The 17,770-nt window shown below is 42.6% G+C and overlaps 1 protein-coding gene across 1 annotated transcript; it reads left to right on the top strand.

Moving 5' to 3' along the window:
- Positions 1 to 1,136: 1,136 nt before the first annotated feature.
- LOC129546319 (uncharacterized) lies at positions 1,137 to 9,919 on the top strand (the record flags this gene model as incomplete). The annotated part of the gene is made up of 3 exons (XM_088829954.1): positions 1,137 to 1,281; positions 7,458 to 9,188; positions 9,303 to 9,919. Coding segments are annotated over 3 exons (2,178 nt in total), but the record flags the coding sequence as incomplete, so codon positions are not given.
- Between the last annotated feature and the right edge of the window lie 7,851 nt (positions 9,920 to 17,770).

The following is a 17,770-nucleotide window of genomic DNA, read 5'->3' on the forward strand; positions in this document are numbered from 1 at the left end:
TCCAGAAAAACATCTCTTTCTGCTTCATTGACTATGCCAAAGCCTTTGACTGTGTGGATCACAATAAACTGTGGAACATTCTGAAAGAGATGGGAATACCAGACTACCTGACCTGCCTCTTGAGAAACCTGTATGCAGGTCAGGAAGCAACAGCCAGAACTGTACATGGAACAACAGACTGGTTCCAAATAAGAAAAGGAGTACGTCAAGGCTGTATATTGTCACGCTGCTTATTTAACTTATATGCAGAGTACATCATGAGGAACGCTGGGCTGGAAGAAGCACAAGCTGGAATCAAGATTGCCGGGAGAAATATCAATAACCTCAGATATGCAGATGACACTACCCTTATGGCAGAAAGTGAAGAGGAACTCAAAAGCCTCTTGATGAAAGTGAAAGAGGAGAGTGAAAAGGTTGGCTTGAAGCTCAACATTCAGAAAACGAAGATCATGGCATCTGGTCCCATCACTTCATGGGAAATAGATGGGGAAACAGTGGAAACAGTGTCAGACTTTATTTTTTGGGGCTCCAAAATCACTGCAGATGCTGATTGAAGCCATGAAATTAAAAGACGCTTACTCCTTGGAAGGAAAGTTATGACCAACCTTGATAGTATATTAAAAAGCAGAGACATTACTTTGCCAACAAAGGTCCGTCTAGTCAAGGCAATGGTTTTTCCCGTGGTCATGTATGGATGTGAGGGTTGGACTGTGAAGAAAGCTGATCGCCGAAGAATTGATGCTTTTGACCTGTGGTGTTGGAGAAGACTCTTGAGAGTCCCTTGGACTGCAAGGAGATCCAACCAGTCCATTCTAAAGGAGATCAGTCCTGGGTGTTCATTGGAAGGACTGATGCTGAAGCTGAAACTGCAATACTTTGGCCACCTCATGCGACGAGTTGACTCACTGGAAAAGACTCTGATGCTGGGAAAGGTTGGGGGCAGGAGGAGAAGGGGACGACAGAGAATGAGATGGCTGGATGCATCACTGACTCTGTGGACATGAGTTTGAGTGAACTCCGGGAGTTGGTGATGGACAGGGAGGCCTGGCATGCTGTGATTCATGGGGTCGCGGAGAGTCGGACACGACTGAGCGACTGAACTGAACTGAAGAATCTTCCTCAGGGCCCATTGGTGAAATGTGGTTTCATTTCAGGCACAGTTGACCTTCAAGGATGTGTTCATAGATTTCACTTCTGAGGAGTGGGAATGCCTGGATCCTGCCCGGAGGACCTTGTACCGGGATGTGATGGTGGAGACCCTCAGGAACATGCTGTCTGTGGGTGAGGATCATTTCCCTCTGAAGTGGGGATCTGCCCTGGGGTACCTCTGCATGTTGCCTCTTTACCTTTTGAGAGCCCCTGTTTTTCTTGACTAAGCTCAAACCTTGTTGACTCACACCTGTAAAGCTTCCTGATGGGCATCAGGAGTTTAAACTTGTCTTTCCTTCAGGTGACCTGCCCACTGTGTGATACACAAGGAGTTTCTCCACAGCTCAAGTGTTCATAAAGCTGATTTCAAACTTTGAAATGTCCAGTTGCCTGTTTTCTAGCCCTGTGTTGTTGGTTCATTAGTTCTTGGATAGGAACTAGATCCCTGCTGCATATTATACTGTATATTATACCGTTCCCTGTGCATTCAGAAGGAGGCAGACAGTAAATTCATTTGTGAAGTATTTTTCTGTCAGTTTTTAATGTCCTCACTCCTTGGCTGACAAAAGAGCTGGATTCTACACCTGCCAGTGCAGGAGACACAGGTTCGATCCTTCCTCTGGGAAGATCCCACATGTCACAGAGCACTACACCTGTTGTGCCTCAACTACAAGCCAGCACTCTAGAGCCTGGAATGTGCAACTACTGAGGCCCCATGGGACAACTACTGAAGCCCGTGCACCCAGGAGAAGCCGCAGCAAGTGAGGAGCACGAGCACCGCAACTGGAGCGTAGCGCCTACTTCTGATCTTGGAGGAAAGACCAAGCAGCAACAAACACTCACCTGCGCCCAAAGAAATGAATACACCAATGTATTAAGAATAGCGGATACATTTATTAAAAAAGGGAGGTTGGATTTTGGAAGAAGCCACAGTATATGGCATTACTTCTGAGTAGGAATTTTTGTTTCTTATCTGATTGTTATCTCCATTCTTGTGGCACAAGGAAGAAGACCCCTGGATTGTGGAGAATGAGGTGCTAATAGCAGAAATCCAGATGAGGGGGAAAGTATCAACAGTGTGATCACAGGTCAACTGTCACAAGGACAGAGAGGAAGCCACACCATTCATGGTGTTTGGGAAACTCTCCAAGGGGGAGAGTTCTGTGAGAAGACAGATGTTTAATGTTTGGGAACTCTGAGAGGAGATTTTTGTTCTCCCTAACTTACGGCTCTGTTCTTTGACATGTGAAATGTACAGCACCCTCCAGTGGTGCTATAGCACCCACAGAGATGAAGGCAAGGCCTTTTTTTTTTTTTTGGCCTGTACTGGGTCTTTGCTGCTATGTGGAGTTTTCTCTATTTGAGATGAGAGAAGGCTACTCTCTAGTTGCGGGGAGCACGGTTTCTCGTTGTGGTGGCTTTTGTTGTGAAGCACGGGCCCCAGGCCCACGGGCTTGAGTAGTTTTACCATACAAGCTCAGTATCTGTGGTTCATCACCTTATTCTCCGTGACATGTGAGATCTTCCCAGAACAAGAATGGAACCCATGTCTCCTGCATTACTAAGCAGATTCTTACCATGAAGCCACCAGGGTCTTAGGGAAATTAAGTACATAGTATTGTTTAGGTTTCAGGAATAAGTAGTGCATTCCTCTGACCTTGCTTCTAACCTGCATGGAAACTGCCCTGAGTGTGAATGTCCTGTCTCCTGTGAGTGCAAGTCTTGGAGTACCATAGATAAGATAGGGGACAAATCTTGAGATTGTTCAGCCTTTGCAGGGGCTCTTGCCAACCAAGCCCCAGGCTTAGTGCCATCCAAGTTGGCTCCTGGATCCTCCTCTTTGCCTACCGTGAGGTAAATAAAGGTAACTTAAAACTGTCTAAAGAGAAGTTACAACTAGAAAAAGAATTACACAATTTTTGAGGATGATTATCCATGTTACAATGTCACAGTATATTTTGACTGATCAAATCTTCACTTTTTCAGTCGACTCTCTTTAGCCGGCCCGCAGCTCCAATAGTGTCCCCCTCTGCCCTTCTCTCTCCATTCTTTGTCCTGTTGTGGCCTTATAGCCCTCCCAACCCCTCTGTCTCCCTCTCCATCAGCTGGTCCCCTTCTAACTGCCCCTGTCTCTGAGTGGGGAGGGGGAGCCCAGGTTCCCCACCTCTAGCAAGTTTGTTTACCCCTTTCGATTCTTCTGATCAAAGACCCCCATCTCCCTGGAGGGACATGCCAAGATTTTTATCAGTCCTTCTCGCCCTGTTATCACAGTCAATTTGAGCACTATTCAGTCTGTATTTTAGCCATAAAGCTATGACTATAGAAAGGAAAGATACTTGTTTGACACATGATGGCCATGATGTTGTTTAGACTCTGGAGAAAACTTGTTAAGATGATTTTTTTTTTTCTTTGAAAGTGCAAGACCGGTTCATTTTACATGTGGAATTAAAGACAGCCTTGTTAAAAAAGCCCTCCCCCCAAAAAAGCTTAAGGGTAACCTTTGCCAGGGCTTCCCAGATGACTCTAGTGGTCAAGAACCTGCCAGGCCCTGGGGGAGAAACAGAAGACATGGATTTGATCCCTGGGTAGGGAAGATCCTCTGGAGGAGTGAATGGCAACCCACTCCAGTATTCTTGCCTGGAGAATCCCATCAGGGACAGAGGAGCCTGGTGGACTAGAGTCCATGAGGTTGCAGGGAGTTGGACAGGACGAAGAGATCTTGCATAGCATGCAACCTTTGCCATGTCTTTGAAATACGTAACCCATTTTTTCAGTGATTTCAGTCTTGGGCAAATTAGAATTTTAAACCACGGGGCGGGGGCTGGAAAGAAAAGGGTGAAAGAGACATTTTAAATCTCAAGCAGGAAAGTTTGAGAGCTCTCATGTCTGTTGATCTGCATTTATGTTTGTCTCGGTGTGTGTCTTTGTTTTTGGATAATATTGGTGAGGTTAATTTGTAAATGAGCTCTAATTCAATTGTTTGTAAAAAACAAAAAAGCACTTACGAATCAAACAATTACAAGAAAAATTAACCTAAATGAATTTCAGGTTCACATGAACTGGGAAATATTCAATATTAAATATCTAGTATTAATGTTTGTTTGCTAATCTCATTAAGACATGTCTTGAGTCTTCAACATTGTCTAATACTTTTATTGTACCTAGGTTTAATGTTAAGTAAGTTTGTCAACAGTTAAAGTAACTCGAGTGAAGAAACTTTTAAGGAAAGAATGGAAATGCAATTGGAGCATTTAGATAAACTCTGTTAGAAATGATTCTACTTTAGAAATGTCTGTCTAAAATAGTCTCTCCAGATTTGAATAACCTGAATTTCCAGGGTTGTACTAAACTAAGTGATGAAAGTTCGTTGAATACGTAGGTCATTTCCAAATAAAATAAGATTCTGAACCACAGATTACTGAGAACTCATTTCCTCTTACAGACAAACTAAAGAGATTATCGACTATTAATGAATACGTTTGTTGCCACCCTGAGATGTTCTCTATGAGAAAGCAAATATTCTTAGACATTATCACTGGTATTTATGTTCACCAGTCTACAAAATGCTAATATAACGGACAGCTCATGATTGCTTAAGGAAAGTGAGATGTGTGTTTTTAGTAAGAAAGGTATGAGAAATGTGGGCGAATCACCTTGCTTTGTCCCCCCTGGTTAATTTGTCTCAGGACCCTCGCCTTGGGTACACAGGCACACCCTGAATCTTGAAGTAAAGGCTTCTCAGAGGAGTAAAACTCATTACGGCCTGGAATGATCCTCTGACTTATAACTCCAAGGCACCTTTCGGCACTTATGTACTGTCTCCTTTATCAGACAGGGTTTTTCCTTTCTTTGTGCTTGCCATGGTTATTCCCTTGATTTAAGAGACAAACTGGCTGTTTACCCTGTTTTTGTTGGCTGTAAATTCCTCAACCGGAGCCCACCTATCTCTTATCCGGGGGGGTAGCTGATTGTAGATGTCCAACCTGCAGCCCATCTAATTCCTTCCTCAAAAGTACATTTTATTAAGGGAAATGGAAAGTACTTCTGACTTACAGATGGCTGTTTCTACATGAACAAAGTGTTGTTGTTGTTTTTTTTAAATAGCGACATTTAAAGTGGACTCCCAGGAAAAGTGGTCTCAGAAGGCAAGCTCTTTATATGTTCTGCAATAATCTGTCATTTCACTCCTGTCACTTTTGTTCCTTGACTTTGGTAGCATGTGATGAGGTATTTCAAAGAGATTTACATCCCCTTGTCCCCCTCCTGTGGTAATTGGTGCTGTTAGGTGGAGAAGGAAATGGCAACCCACTCCAGTGTTCTTGCCTGGAGAATCCCAGGGACGGGGGAGCCTGGTGGGCTGCCGTCTATGGGGTCACACAGAGTCGGACACGACTGAAGTGACTTAGCAGCAGCAGGAGCAGGTGGCATAGACTGTTGTGTGTTTTATAGAGAAAATCAAAAGTTACTTTTTTTTTCTTTGCTGTGCCACATGGCAGTCTGCTTCTTAGTTCCCCATTCATGGATGGAATCTGTGCCCCCTACAGTGGAAGCACATGGTCCTATCCACTGGACCACAGGGAGTTTGCCTCAAAGGTTACTTTTGCTCAAAAGATATATTTACTTCCTGTCATGCTTATTGTGACACGTCTCTCTGTCTACATTACATCTTGTATGTTATTTTCCATTTCGTTCCCAAGATAGTTGTCTCTGACTCTAGTGACTAAGTTTTCCAGTCACATTCCTTGATCTTCATAACAGTACATTAAAAATTTCTTTAAAATTTATTTGTTTTTGGCTGCACCGGGTCTTTGTTGTTTCAGGGGCTTTTCTCTACTTGCAGCGAGCAAGGGCTACCCTCTTTACAGTGCATGAACTTCTCATTCTAGTGGATTCTCTTGTTGCAATGCGTGGTCTCTGTGTGTTTGCTCAGTAGTTGTGACTCCCCAGCTCTAGAGCACAGAAGCATCACTTGTGGCCTACAGGCTTAGTTGTTCTCAGGCATGTGAGAGTTTCCCGGATCAGGGATCAAACCTCTGTGCCCTGCACTAGCAGGCGGATTCTTTACCTCTGAGCCACAAGGGAAGCCCCAAAGCTTGTTCCTTTACGTATCTCTTGGAGCCAATGAACTGGGTGAGTTTAGGTTACTGTGTAGATAGGAAGTTGATGTATTGAATGATTATTGTGTAAGTAGAGAATGTTTCACTTATTTTTTGGTTTTTAAAAATGACTTGTCTTTTTGTATTACACAATATAACTGACATGAACCACTTGTTAATGTCATCAAATGCCTATATGTCTATCTACTGATAGATTTCTAAGAGGTATTGAGAAAACTGTTTGTTTCCTTGTTTTTTAAATTAGTTTAGGGAATTCCCTGACAGTCCAGTGGATAGGACTCAGTAGTTTCACTGCCGCGAGCCTGGATTTAATCCATGGTCAGGGTACCAAGGTCTCATAAGCCACATGGTCCAGCAAAAAAAAATATATATATATACACACACACACATATATATATAGTTTACAGAATTCTTTATTTTCTCAATGCAGTATTTGTTGAACAGTTACTAACTGCCATTTATTTTTTACATTATTCATTAGAATGCTTCTTTTACATTGTTTGCCATTCCAATGGATTGCCTGTTTGATGATTGTTTGCTCAGTTGCTCAGTCATGTCTGACTCTTTGTGATCTCATGGACTGTAGCCCACCAAGCTTTCCTGTCCATGGAATTGTTTTCAGGCAAGAATAGTTCACGGTTGTGATTTCCTGCTCCAAAGGATCGTTCTGACCCACGGATAGTATCCCCCTTTGTCATGTCTTCTGCATTGGCAGGCAGTTTCTTTACCAGAGTCACCTCTCTAGTCCTGTATGTTCTTTATCATTTAAATATGTATAAGCATGCATAAAGTGTGTACAATATACCATTAGTTTCTCCTCAATTATGAGACAGCAGTGTGTTTAGTAGAAAGTAGGATGAGCTTTGAGGTCATGGTGGTAAAATACGTTTTCTTTGTGAACTGACATGAGTTTGCATAAAATGAATGTTTTCTGATTGTGTTTGAAACTACACTACCCTAAAATTAATTTGAATTACATATGATCACTCTTTTTTAAATAGTTCTATTACTTTAGTGTTCTATAGTTTTAAGATCGTCATTGCGAAGATTTGTAATTCTGTTCAGGATGGATATGACTTAATATCATGTGTTTGACAAGATGGATATAACTTAATATCATGTGTTTGACAAGAAATAATTTATTTATGAGATGTAACTAATAGAATACCTGTGGTTCTTTATGTCTTGTAGATAGGTCTCATATACATATGATCAAGAAATTACAGGCAAAAGCAAACAGTGGTAAAAGAGTGATGTTTGAAAGAGCTGAAAGCCTTGAAATCAAAGATTTTCACCTCAGGAAGATGCAAGAAAATATACGTGACTTTGATTGTCTGTGGACAGATGATGAAAGAAATGACAAAGGAATGTCTACATCCCATAACAGAAACCTCACTGATGGAAGAGATCATCAAAGTAGAAGTGATGCAGGAAGTAGACCTTTTGAAAGGCACGAATCAAGCTTTCAGGATGAATTGCAGATGGTACAATCTGAAGGGATAATTTTTGAGTGTAGTCAAGTTGTGACAAATGTCAGTGCCTCAGGTTTATCATCTCAGAGAACTCGTAATGTCTGCAAAGGCTTTTCTAATAAAGATGAGAATGCTGTTATGCATCCTTCTGAACTGTTACCAGACCGTGAAACACAAAAGAAAAGACCTTACAAATGTAATGACTGTGACATAACCTTTCTTCAGGACTCAGAACTCACTGGACATCAAAGAATCCATACAGGAGGAAAACCATATAAATGCGATGTGTGTGGCAAGGCTTTTAATCAAACTACAAAACTTGCAATTCATTGGAGAATTCATACTGGAGAGAGACCACATAAATGTGATGTATGTGGCAAGGCTTTTAATCAAGCTGCAAAATTTGTAAGTCATTGGAGATATCATATGAGAGAGAAATCATATAAATGTGACGTATGTGGCAAGACCTTTAGTCAAAGTGGAAACTTTGCAGTTCATCAGAGAATTCATACTGGAGAGAAGCCATACAAATGCAATGTATGTGACAAGGCATTTAGTCATAGTGGAAACCTTACTGTTCATCGGAGACGTCATACTGGAGAGAAACCGTATAAATGTGATGAATGTGGCCGATGCTTTACTCAAAAGTCACAACTTGAAGTACGTCAGAGAACTCATTCGGGAGAGAAGCCATACAAATGCAATGTGTGTGACAGGGCGTTTAGTCATACTTTAAGCCTTACTGTTCATCAGAGAATTCATACTGGAGTGAAACCATATAAATGTGATATATGTGGCAGAGCCTTTAGTCAAACTGCACAGCTTGAAGTTCATCGGAGAATTCATCCTGGAGACAAACCATATAAATGTGATGTGTGTGGCACGGTGTTTAGTTGTACTGGAAACCTTTCTGTTCATCAGAGACTTCATGCTGGAGAGAAACCATATAATTGTGGTATGTGTGGCAAGGCTTTCAGTGTAACTTCAAGCCTTGCTATTCATCAGAGAGTTCATACTGGAGAGAAACAATTTAAATGTGATGTATGTGGCAGCACTTTTAATCAGACTGCAAAACTTGGACTTCATCGGAGAATTCATACTGGAGAGAAATCTTATAAATGGGATGTGTGTGGCAGAGCCTTTAGTCAGACTGCAACCCTTGCAGTTCATCAGAGAAATCATACTGGAGAGAAACCATATAAAAGTAATGTGTGTGGCAAGGCATTTAATCATACTGCAAACCTTACTGTTCATCGGAGACTTCATACTGGCGAGAAACCATATAAATGTGATATATGTGGCAAGGCTTTCACAGTAAGTTCAAACCTTGCTGTTCATCGGAGAGTTCATACTGGAGAGAAACCATATAAATGTGATGTGTGTGGCAAGGCCTTTAGGCATTTCACTTTTCCCTTTCACACATTGGAGAAGGAAATGGCAACCCACTCCAGTGTTCTTGCCTGGAGAATCCCAGGGATGGGGGAGCCTGGTGGGCTTCCGTCTATGGGGTCACACAGAGTCGGACACGACTGAAGTGACTCAGCAGCAGCAGCAGCAGCAGCAGGCCTTGCAGTTCATCAGATAATTCATACTGGAGTGAAAGCATATAAATGTGATGTATGTGGCAAGGCCTTTAATCAAACTACAAGACTTGAACTTCATCAGAGAATTCATATTGGAGAGAAGCCATACAAATGCAGTGTATGTGACAAGGCGTTTAGGCATACTGCAAACCTTACTGTTCATCGGAGACTTCCTACTGGAGAGAAACCATATAATTGTGGTGTATGTGGCAAGGCTTTCAGTGTAAGGTCAAGCCTTGCTGTTCATCAGAGAGTTCATACAGGACAGAAACCATATAAATGAGGTATATGTGTCAGGGCTTTCAGTGGGAATGCAAAGCTTCAGTGCATCAGAGAATTCATACTGGAGAGAACCTTACAAATATAAAAATTCTGACAAACCATTTAGGCAGAGTCATCCATAAGTCATCATCAGGCAGTTTAGACAGCAGAGAAACCATATAAATATGATGTATTTGGCCGGTGCTTTACTTGAAATGACAAACTTAGAAACCATCGGAGAATTCATACTAGAGAGAAACATTAGAAATATGACAGATGTGAGAAACATTTTAGTGCAAATGTCGTGAGTGTGACAAAGCCTTTAGTCAGTGTTCAGGCCTTATAATTAATGAGAAAATTCTGTATAGAAAACATACAAATGAAAAGAATGTGGCAGAGTTTCTCGTGCATGTTCAGTATGAACTTTCATACAGGAGAGAAACCACATAAATGTTATTTATGTGGCAAACCCTTCCGTCACAAGGAATGATGTTGCAGATCATCTGAGAATCCATAGTGCAGTGAAAACTTACACATGTGTAGAATGCAATAAAATATATCAACTTTTTGACCCTCAGAAAATTCATACTGGAGGAAAACTACACAAATGTGTTAGATGTGGGAAGCTTTGACTCTGTGTTCAGGCCTAACTCACCATCCATTAATTTTTTTTCTTTTTTTTACAATATTGTGATGGTTTTTGCTGTACATCAACATGAATAGGCCATAGGCGTACATATATCCCCTCCCTCCTGAACCCACCTTTCTCCCCACTGTATCTCTTCAGATTGTCTGAGAGCACACGCTCATAAATCAAACTCCCACTGCCTCTTTTACATATGGTAATATATATGTTTCAGTGATAATCTCTTAAATCCTGCCATCCTGTTTCTTTTGTTTCAATAGATTTTCCTTAGCGTTACCTTTTCTATCCACATGTTATGAGCCAGATTTAATGTTTAGTTTACATTTCTTTCCTGCCTTCCACTAACAAATACAGAAGTCAGTGGGTTATTTTGAGACTTTTGTAACATTAAAATGCATGTAGACAATGACAGGGTAGGTACCCTGTAAATATAAAGAAAGACAGTTCCTTTAGCACTTGAGTTCAGTCAGATAATACACATAGAAACGTTTATAAATAGTGCAAAGTTGATAATTTTGGTGAAAATAAATTCTAGTGTCTTCTTAAGACTTTATATTTTGTTGTCCACAACTGACAGATCTTTCAGAAACAGTCAACAAAGAAATGAGAGAAAATATAATTTTTCAACAAGCAGTAAAATGCCCAATTACCGTCAAATGATCATATAGTAATTTGACATTCCATTACATTGAAGTATTGACTTAAGTATTATATATTATGATGTAAACAAGTTTTTCTAATATAAGTATTTGAAGCTTTGTCATCATAAGCATGGAACAGAAACGTTTATAAAGAACTCATTTCTCATTAAGTTTTTTTCTCTCTTTAATAATCTTTAAATTTATTGTTGACTATGCTAAGTCTTCAGTGTGCTGGCTTCTTTCTCTTTTTGCAGCAATCGGGCTAATAATTCTCCACAGAAACTTGGCTGGGGTATGGTTGGAGACTGGCATTTTGACGCTTCTTTTGGTCAGTCCAGAGGACTCAATGTCCTTTTATTTTTTTGGCTGTGCTGAGCCTTTTTTTTGGCTGTACGTGGGATTTGTCTAGTTGCACCAAGCAGAAGTGACTTTCTAGTTACTTGTGTACAGGCTTCTCACTGCAGTAGCTACTGTTGTTGCAGAGCACAGGCTCAGTACTTGTGTTGCACAGGCTTAGTTGCTATGAGGCACGTGGTATCCCCTCAGACCAGGGATTAAACCCGGGACCTATTCATTGGCAGGTAGATTATTTACCACTGGACCACCAGGGAAGTTCTATTCAGTGTCTTACCTGGGAGCTATGTATGTTAATACACTGCCAAACAAAATTGGGGTCATCAACCAATAACTGGAAGATCTGAAAAGCAGGAGACTCCCCCAAACTTATCTGGACTTGCTGAAGATGTGGATGAACACAAGAGACCCATTCTGAAATACCAAGGCCAGAATGTCCAAAGTACAGTACGGTACCTGCTTTTCTTAATCCTGCATTCCCCTCAGGGTGCACTTTCCCTGGGCCACTGCAGTGACTTTTAAGTTTGATCTTTGAAGAAGTGGAATGTCAAGACATTTTTTTCCTTAGAAGTATTAGTATAAAGTAGCCCTTTGTAAGTTCTTGCCTGGAGAATCCCAGGGACGGGGGACTCTGGTGGGCTGCCGTCTATGGGGTCGCACAGAGTCGGACACGACTGAAGCGACTTAGCAGCAGCAGCCCTTTGTAAGAGTTGTGTGTTTCACATTCTAACTTGTCATCCCTACACAAAGCCACTTCTTGTTTACTTAAACTGCTTAAATACTGACTGCAGGAATATTCCTGGGGTCAGCTAGCACCCCACATCCGGTCCCACCCCACCAGCAACCCACATCAACCCCCCATCCAACCCCAACCTGGCCACCAGACCAGGTTTCAGTTCGCAGGCCTCTGGATCACTTAGCCTCATCAGGAGGACTCCAAGTACAGTTTGGTTCAGTCGCTCAGTCATGTCCGATTCTTTGTGACCCCATGGACTGCAGCACGCCAGGCCTCCCTGTCCATCACCAACTCGCAGAGTTTACTCAAACTCATTGTGTCGGTGATGTCATCCAGCCATCTCATCCTCTGTCGTCGGACATGCAGGACTCCAAACGTTATGCCCAAACCTTTCTTTCCATTGTGATTATCCGACAGAATTTTAAGGTTTTATTAAAAGAGTTACACTTAGGTAAACTAACGAGCAATCAGTGGTGCAACACAAGACGTGAGAGACCCTCAAGAACTACTTAACCCTGACAATACACCTCTGGAACCAAAGGGAGGAACAAGCAGGTAGGTGTACGCTCAGCCCCGCTTGGCTCAACGCGGCCCGGCCCGGCTTGGCCCCGCCCATCACACGTTCAGACGCTGGCGTGTCTTCTAGGCTCCGCCCCTTATTGTCCCTTTCTACCGGAACCTACCGCTTGGGAGTCTCTGGTGTCTCCACTTGAAGGACGTGAGTTTATTCCTGAAGCCGAGGGTTAGTAGGTGCGGTCGCCCCGGGAATAGTGAGGTACTGTTTTTTGCTTTTAAGTCTTGTTAAGTTCCGCGCGTAGTGTCCCCTCAACTCCATATCTGTGGTCTAGGGTCACCTCGGACCTTCCTAATCCCCCAGGCTTTCCTCCCCAAGTAAATTCAGTTGTTACCTTGAGAGGCCCGTGGTCTAATTTCCTTTCAGTGTAAAATCCTGAGGTAACATATATCGTGCACAAAATATATAGTAATTTATAGGCGGAAAGTCATTACAGTTGAGACATGGCACTTAATAATTTTGTAAATATACCAAAACACTTGTTCAGGAACTAGCTTAGAATTTCATCTTTGCAACTGCTGGTGGAGCTGAAGTTCTTTCTCCAGTGTTAGGGAGGCGTATTCCTGTCCTTTTCTGGTTTATATGACCAGGGTAAGAAGTTGAATACAGAGACTCTTCCTTTTAGGAGATAATTTTCAGTGATGCTGGTTACTGATAGGAGCTCTAGAATCAAAGAAAAATATGAAATGGTCTCTATGCTCAGACATTTCCGACTCTTTGAGACCCCATGGAGTGTAGCCCGCCAGGCTCCTGTGTCCATGGGATTTCCCAGGCAAGAATACTGGAGTGGGTTGCCATTTCCTAATCGTGGGGATCTTCTGACTCAGGGATAAAACCCCCATCTCTTGGATCTCCTTCATTGGCAGGAGGATTCTTTACCACTGAGCCACCTGGGAAGCCTCTTCCGTCTGATACTAGTGTTTCATTTGAATGAAAGAAGTGAGTTTTGGTTGGTAGTTTTCCAGCCAATGAGACCCAGTGTGGATAATGCTGAATTATGGATTGCTGACAACTGCACTTGAAAGTGGCATGTAATAGTGGGAAAATACCTTAAGAGATCGGAGAATCTGAAGTCATTTGAGGGATAATTTTAGATTTTGTGCATCAAGGTTGACTGTCAGTGCTACACTGAACCCAAGATGATTATGTGGGGCAGGTGGACAAGGAGCGGTTAGCTTCAAGTAATGAGGCCTGGTTATTTGTGGGAATGTTGGTGGTGGAATATTGTCAGAGATAAAAATAATTGTTTGAAAATGCTTCTAGCTAAGAGACCTTGATAGATTTGAGTAGGAGTGGATTGGCTTCATTAATTAAAATTAATTGGAGAAGGGAGGTTGTCCTCGAGTTGTGAAGCCAGTGAAGAGTGCTGTACACAGCTGTGTGGGATGTAGAGAGAGGGTTATTAATAGGCTCAGGTCTTGGTGTGCAACATGTGGGCTGATTGGATAATCAGATCTTAAGAATCGAAGCCTTTGAGGATTGGTAACCCTGTTAATGGGAGACTTCATAATGAGGGCTGTAGTGGGGAAACACATTGCTTTCAGCAGGTTATCTACTCAGAGCAGGGGATACTGATTTTACTGTAGTTAGACTTAGCAGCAGCAGCAGAGTGGCCAAGAGCTTTGGAATCTAAGATGCTATGAAGGATGCCCCCCTTCCTTTAAGAGCTGGGGTATCTTCCAATTAGGTCAGTCAGGGACAACAGGCGGCAGTGAGATTGGGACCTTTCTCTGTGACTTCTTCCTGGAGCTCAATCAAGCTAAATCTCAAGGGTCTTTACAATTTTGTGATATCCCCAGTTCCTGGCATGTTTTCCCAGGAGGGCCAGTTTCTTGGTCTCCATACTGAGTGCCCAGCACCCTTGCATTTGTGGCTTGTGTGTTTCTGTGTGTTGCCTGGACCCAGTGGTCTCTGCTGTTTAGTCCTGTTGCCCAACAGAGCACAGAAAAATGGTGAAAAAAGGTGGGAAAGTGGAGAGGAAGCTATCAGGGGTCTAGGAGAGTTGTGAGAGGAGGCAAGTTTCGGCCTCTGGATGAGCCCTATGAATGGTGTATGCGTGTGTTGCAAGCATAGTGGTGTGACCCAGTTCAAGCTCGCTCTGCTGCCTGCGAGAGAGGCCAGTGCTTTGGGGAGACGACTTCTTGAGGCAAACAATGGGAGTTCATTTTGAAAACCAGCCGACCAAGAAGATGGCTAACTAGTATCTGAAAATAGCCATCTTGTTGGTGTCTGGATGCCAGATTCTTTTCTGAAACTAGAGAAAGAAGCAGTGAGGAAATAAAGTCAGAAAGGAGGATCGAGAGGGAGAGGCAGTGGGGAAGTAAGGTTAAAAGGGCCATCAGTCCTGCGGTACATCTCAGGGACAGCCAGCCTTCTGTGTTCATGTCTTCTTTCCTGTAGCCATTCACAGGTTGGGAGGTCAGAGTATCTCTCTGTGAGCTCAACAAAGGCACTTTAGTTTAACAGTCAGGCCAAGAGGTAGGGTCTTGTGAGGCCAGCCATTATGGATGATTACCATAACCACAGCAGTGAGAAGCAAGGCAAAGTAACCGTTCCAACTTGGAATCATAATTGGCTCTTCCCTGCAACAGTTGTGGGATCACGTTGTGTGGAACTGTTGACAAGGGTGGTCTCAGTTTTGAGTGGAGGACCTGGATGTGGGCTCATGGCTAATTGTGGGTTTCCTGGAAGGTTGGGCATGCCATTGCCATAGTGTCTTAGCTCAGTTTCCCTGGGACACAGAATCTGTGACTGAGGTTCGCGTGTGTTGGTTGATTGGGAAGGTCATGATCACACCTGTGGAGGAAGGAAGGAAGTGGAATTAGGAAGAGGACTGTTACCCTGCAGTGTGTTACAATCAAGGCCTGAGCTGTGCCCACAGGGAGGGATGGGTGCATTGGTCCTGGAGGTGGAATGCAGAAGGTTCCCCACAGCATTGACTCCATGGAGTGGATTTTGTGATGTCTTTTGGAAGGGCAAGAATCATTATGCAACCTGTAAAATAACTGTTGGTAAAATCCCAGGGATGATTTTGTTGACTGCTATTTTCTATTACTACTGTTTTCTGTTATTTGGAGTTGTAATGAAGAAGGTTTCCGATGGATTTGGAAGGGATAAAAAACCTTGGAGTATATCTTTGGAGGATGTTGAAGTCTCACCGGGGCATGTGCATCTGCGTACACATCTGGTTTTTATTATTAGAGTTTGGAGATGACAGTTTTTGGAGTGGCTGAGTTCACTGTGACTGATAAGAAGCTGTCTTGAATCCGGTTTGCTGCTTGGGCGCCTTCATGTGTGTTATTCCATGATAAATGCATGAGTTGTTAAACCTTGGAATCTTTGTGGGGATTGCATAGCACGATGGATAGATTATTATTGAATGTGTGGAGAGTGTGTTGAACCAGATGAAATTTCCTAAGGGTCTTTCAACCTGAAGGTAAATGGTGCTAAACTTTGATGGCAGAGGGATTTCGTTAGGGAGGGGCCATAAAATCTCAGGATGTAAGGAAGGATCGGGCTCCCCAGGTGGTGCTAGTGATAATCACCTGCCAATGCAGGAGACATAAGAGACACGGGTTCGATCCGTGAGTCAGGAGGAGGGCATGCCAACCTACTCCATGGGCAGAGCAGTCTAGTGGACTACAGTCAGTCCATAGGGTCGCAAAGAGTCAGACATGACTAAAGAGACTTAGCTCACAGGCACAGGGAAGGATTATTGGTAGTCTCCGAGGACCATCAGCTCCATAGCAATCTGGAGTACAGAGACTTACTCTGGAGATGATGCAGCTGCTATTTCTTGCTGCCAGTGCAGTGGGGTTCTCTCCATGTCTTTTCAGATCACATGCGTGTGCCACATACTTGCACAATACAGATAAACAGGAACTCTTGTGAATGGTTGGTGGGAATGTAAATAGTACATGGAAAACAGTGTGGAGGTTCCTCAGATACTACAAATAGAACATGCATAGGACCTCACAGTCTCACTTCTGATTGTATACCCAAAGGAAGCAGAATCAGTATATTTTTTAAAATATTTATTTATTTGACTCCAATGGGTCTTAGTTGTGGATCACGAGATCTTTTTTGCATCACGCAGGGCCTTTCATCGTGGCATGGGGGCTCTGGAGTATGCTGGCTCTGTCTTTGCGGTACCTGGGCTTAGCTGCTCTGCTGCATGTGGGATCTTATATCTCCAACCAAGGATTGAAGAAGGATCGAGTCCCCTTTGTTGCAAGGCAGGTTCTTAACCTGGAATTCCTGTGACCACCAGGAATGTCCTGTGAAAATTCAGTATTTTGGAGTTACCTGCATTCGTATAAGCAATATTTCTTTATTCACAAGAATCATTTTTCTTCCAACAACAGTTTTATCCCATTTTAGTTCTTCATAACAAAAACTAGTAATGCCCCAAAGGCTCTCAAGGTTGAAAGAATCTATTAGAGTTTCTTTGCATGGTGAAATCAAGGAATAGTTAATTTTGGGATTATATACTAATAATTTGCACTTGAGTTATTCTCTTTACACTCTGTCCTTAGTGGAGCTTTTATAGACTCTGGCCCCCTAAAACCTACTCCCCTGTTTATGGATGTTCCCGTATGATATTTCCCAATGTCCTCTTTTGTTCCCAAATAAAACCAATAGTAGCACCTGATTTACATGAAGTGAAAATAGGAAAATAAACCTGTAAACCATTAGGAAATAAACTTTGGAACTAAGGTTAAAAGTGGTATCTCTTTTTGACCTTGGAGAATTCTGAAATAATTTATTTTTGATTATTTATTTATTATTGTCTGAACAGTTGTGGCTCAGGGGCTTAGTGGCTCCACAGCATGTGGGAATTTCCTGGACCAGGCATTGACCCCTCGTCTCCTGCATGGGCAGGCCGATTCCTTATCACTGAGTCACCAGGGAAGTCCCAGGAATAATTGAGAATGCACACTACACGGTGGCATTTTTTTGTTTGTTTGATAAACTAGAAATTTCATACATTCAATCCCCAACATTTTTGTTCTTGTTCCTTTGAAGTCACCGAAAGCACAAGATGGACCCAAACCCAAAGTTTGGTTTGGATACTGGGACAGATGATATGTAATGAGAATGTTTGTTAACTGATGAAGCTTTCTAGTTGGAGCACTATAGACTTCCAACCCGATGGGAATTTCTCAGCCTGCCCAGATAGGCAGCATAGGAAGCGGTTGGTTTTAAAGTCTAAAGGTATCAGTAGTCAAACATCCGAG

This window comes from Moschus berezovskii, chromosome 22 (assembly GCF_049115385.1).
Source record: "Moschus berezovskii isolate FMDL1 chromosome 22, NW_MosBer_1.0, whole genome shotgun sequence".
Taxonomy (NCBI): Eukaryota; Metazoa; Chordata; class Mammalia; order Artiodactyla; family Moschidae; genus Moschus; species Moschus berezovskii.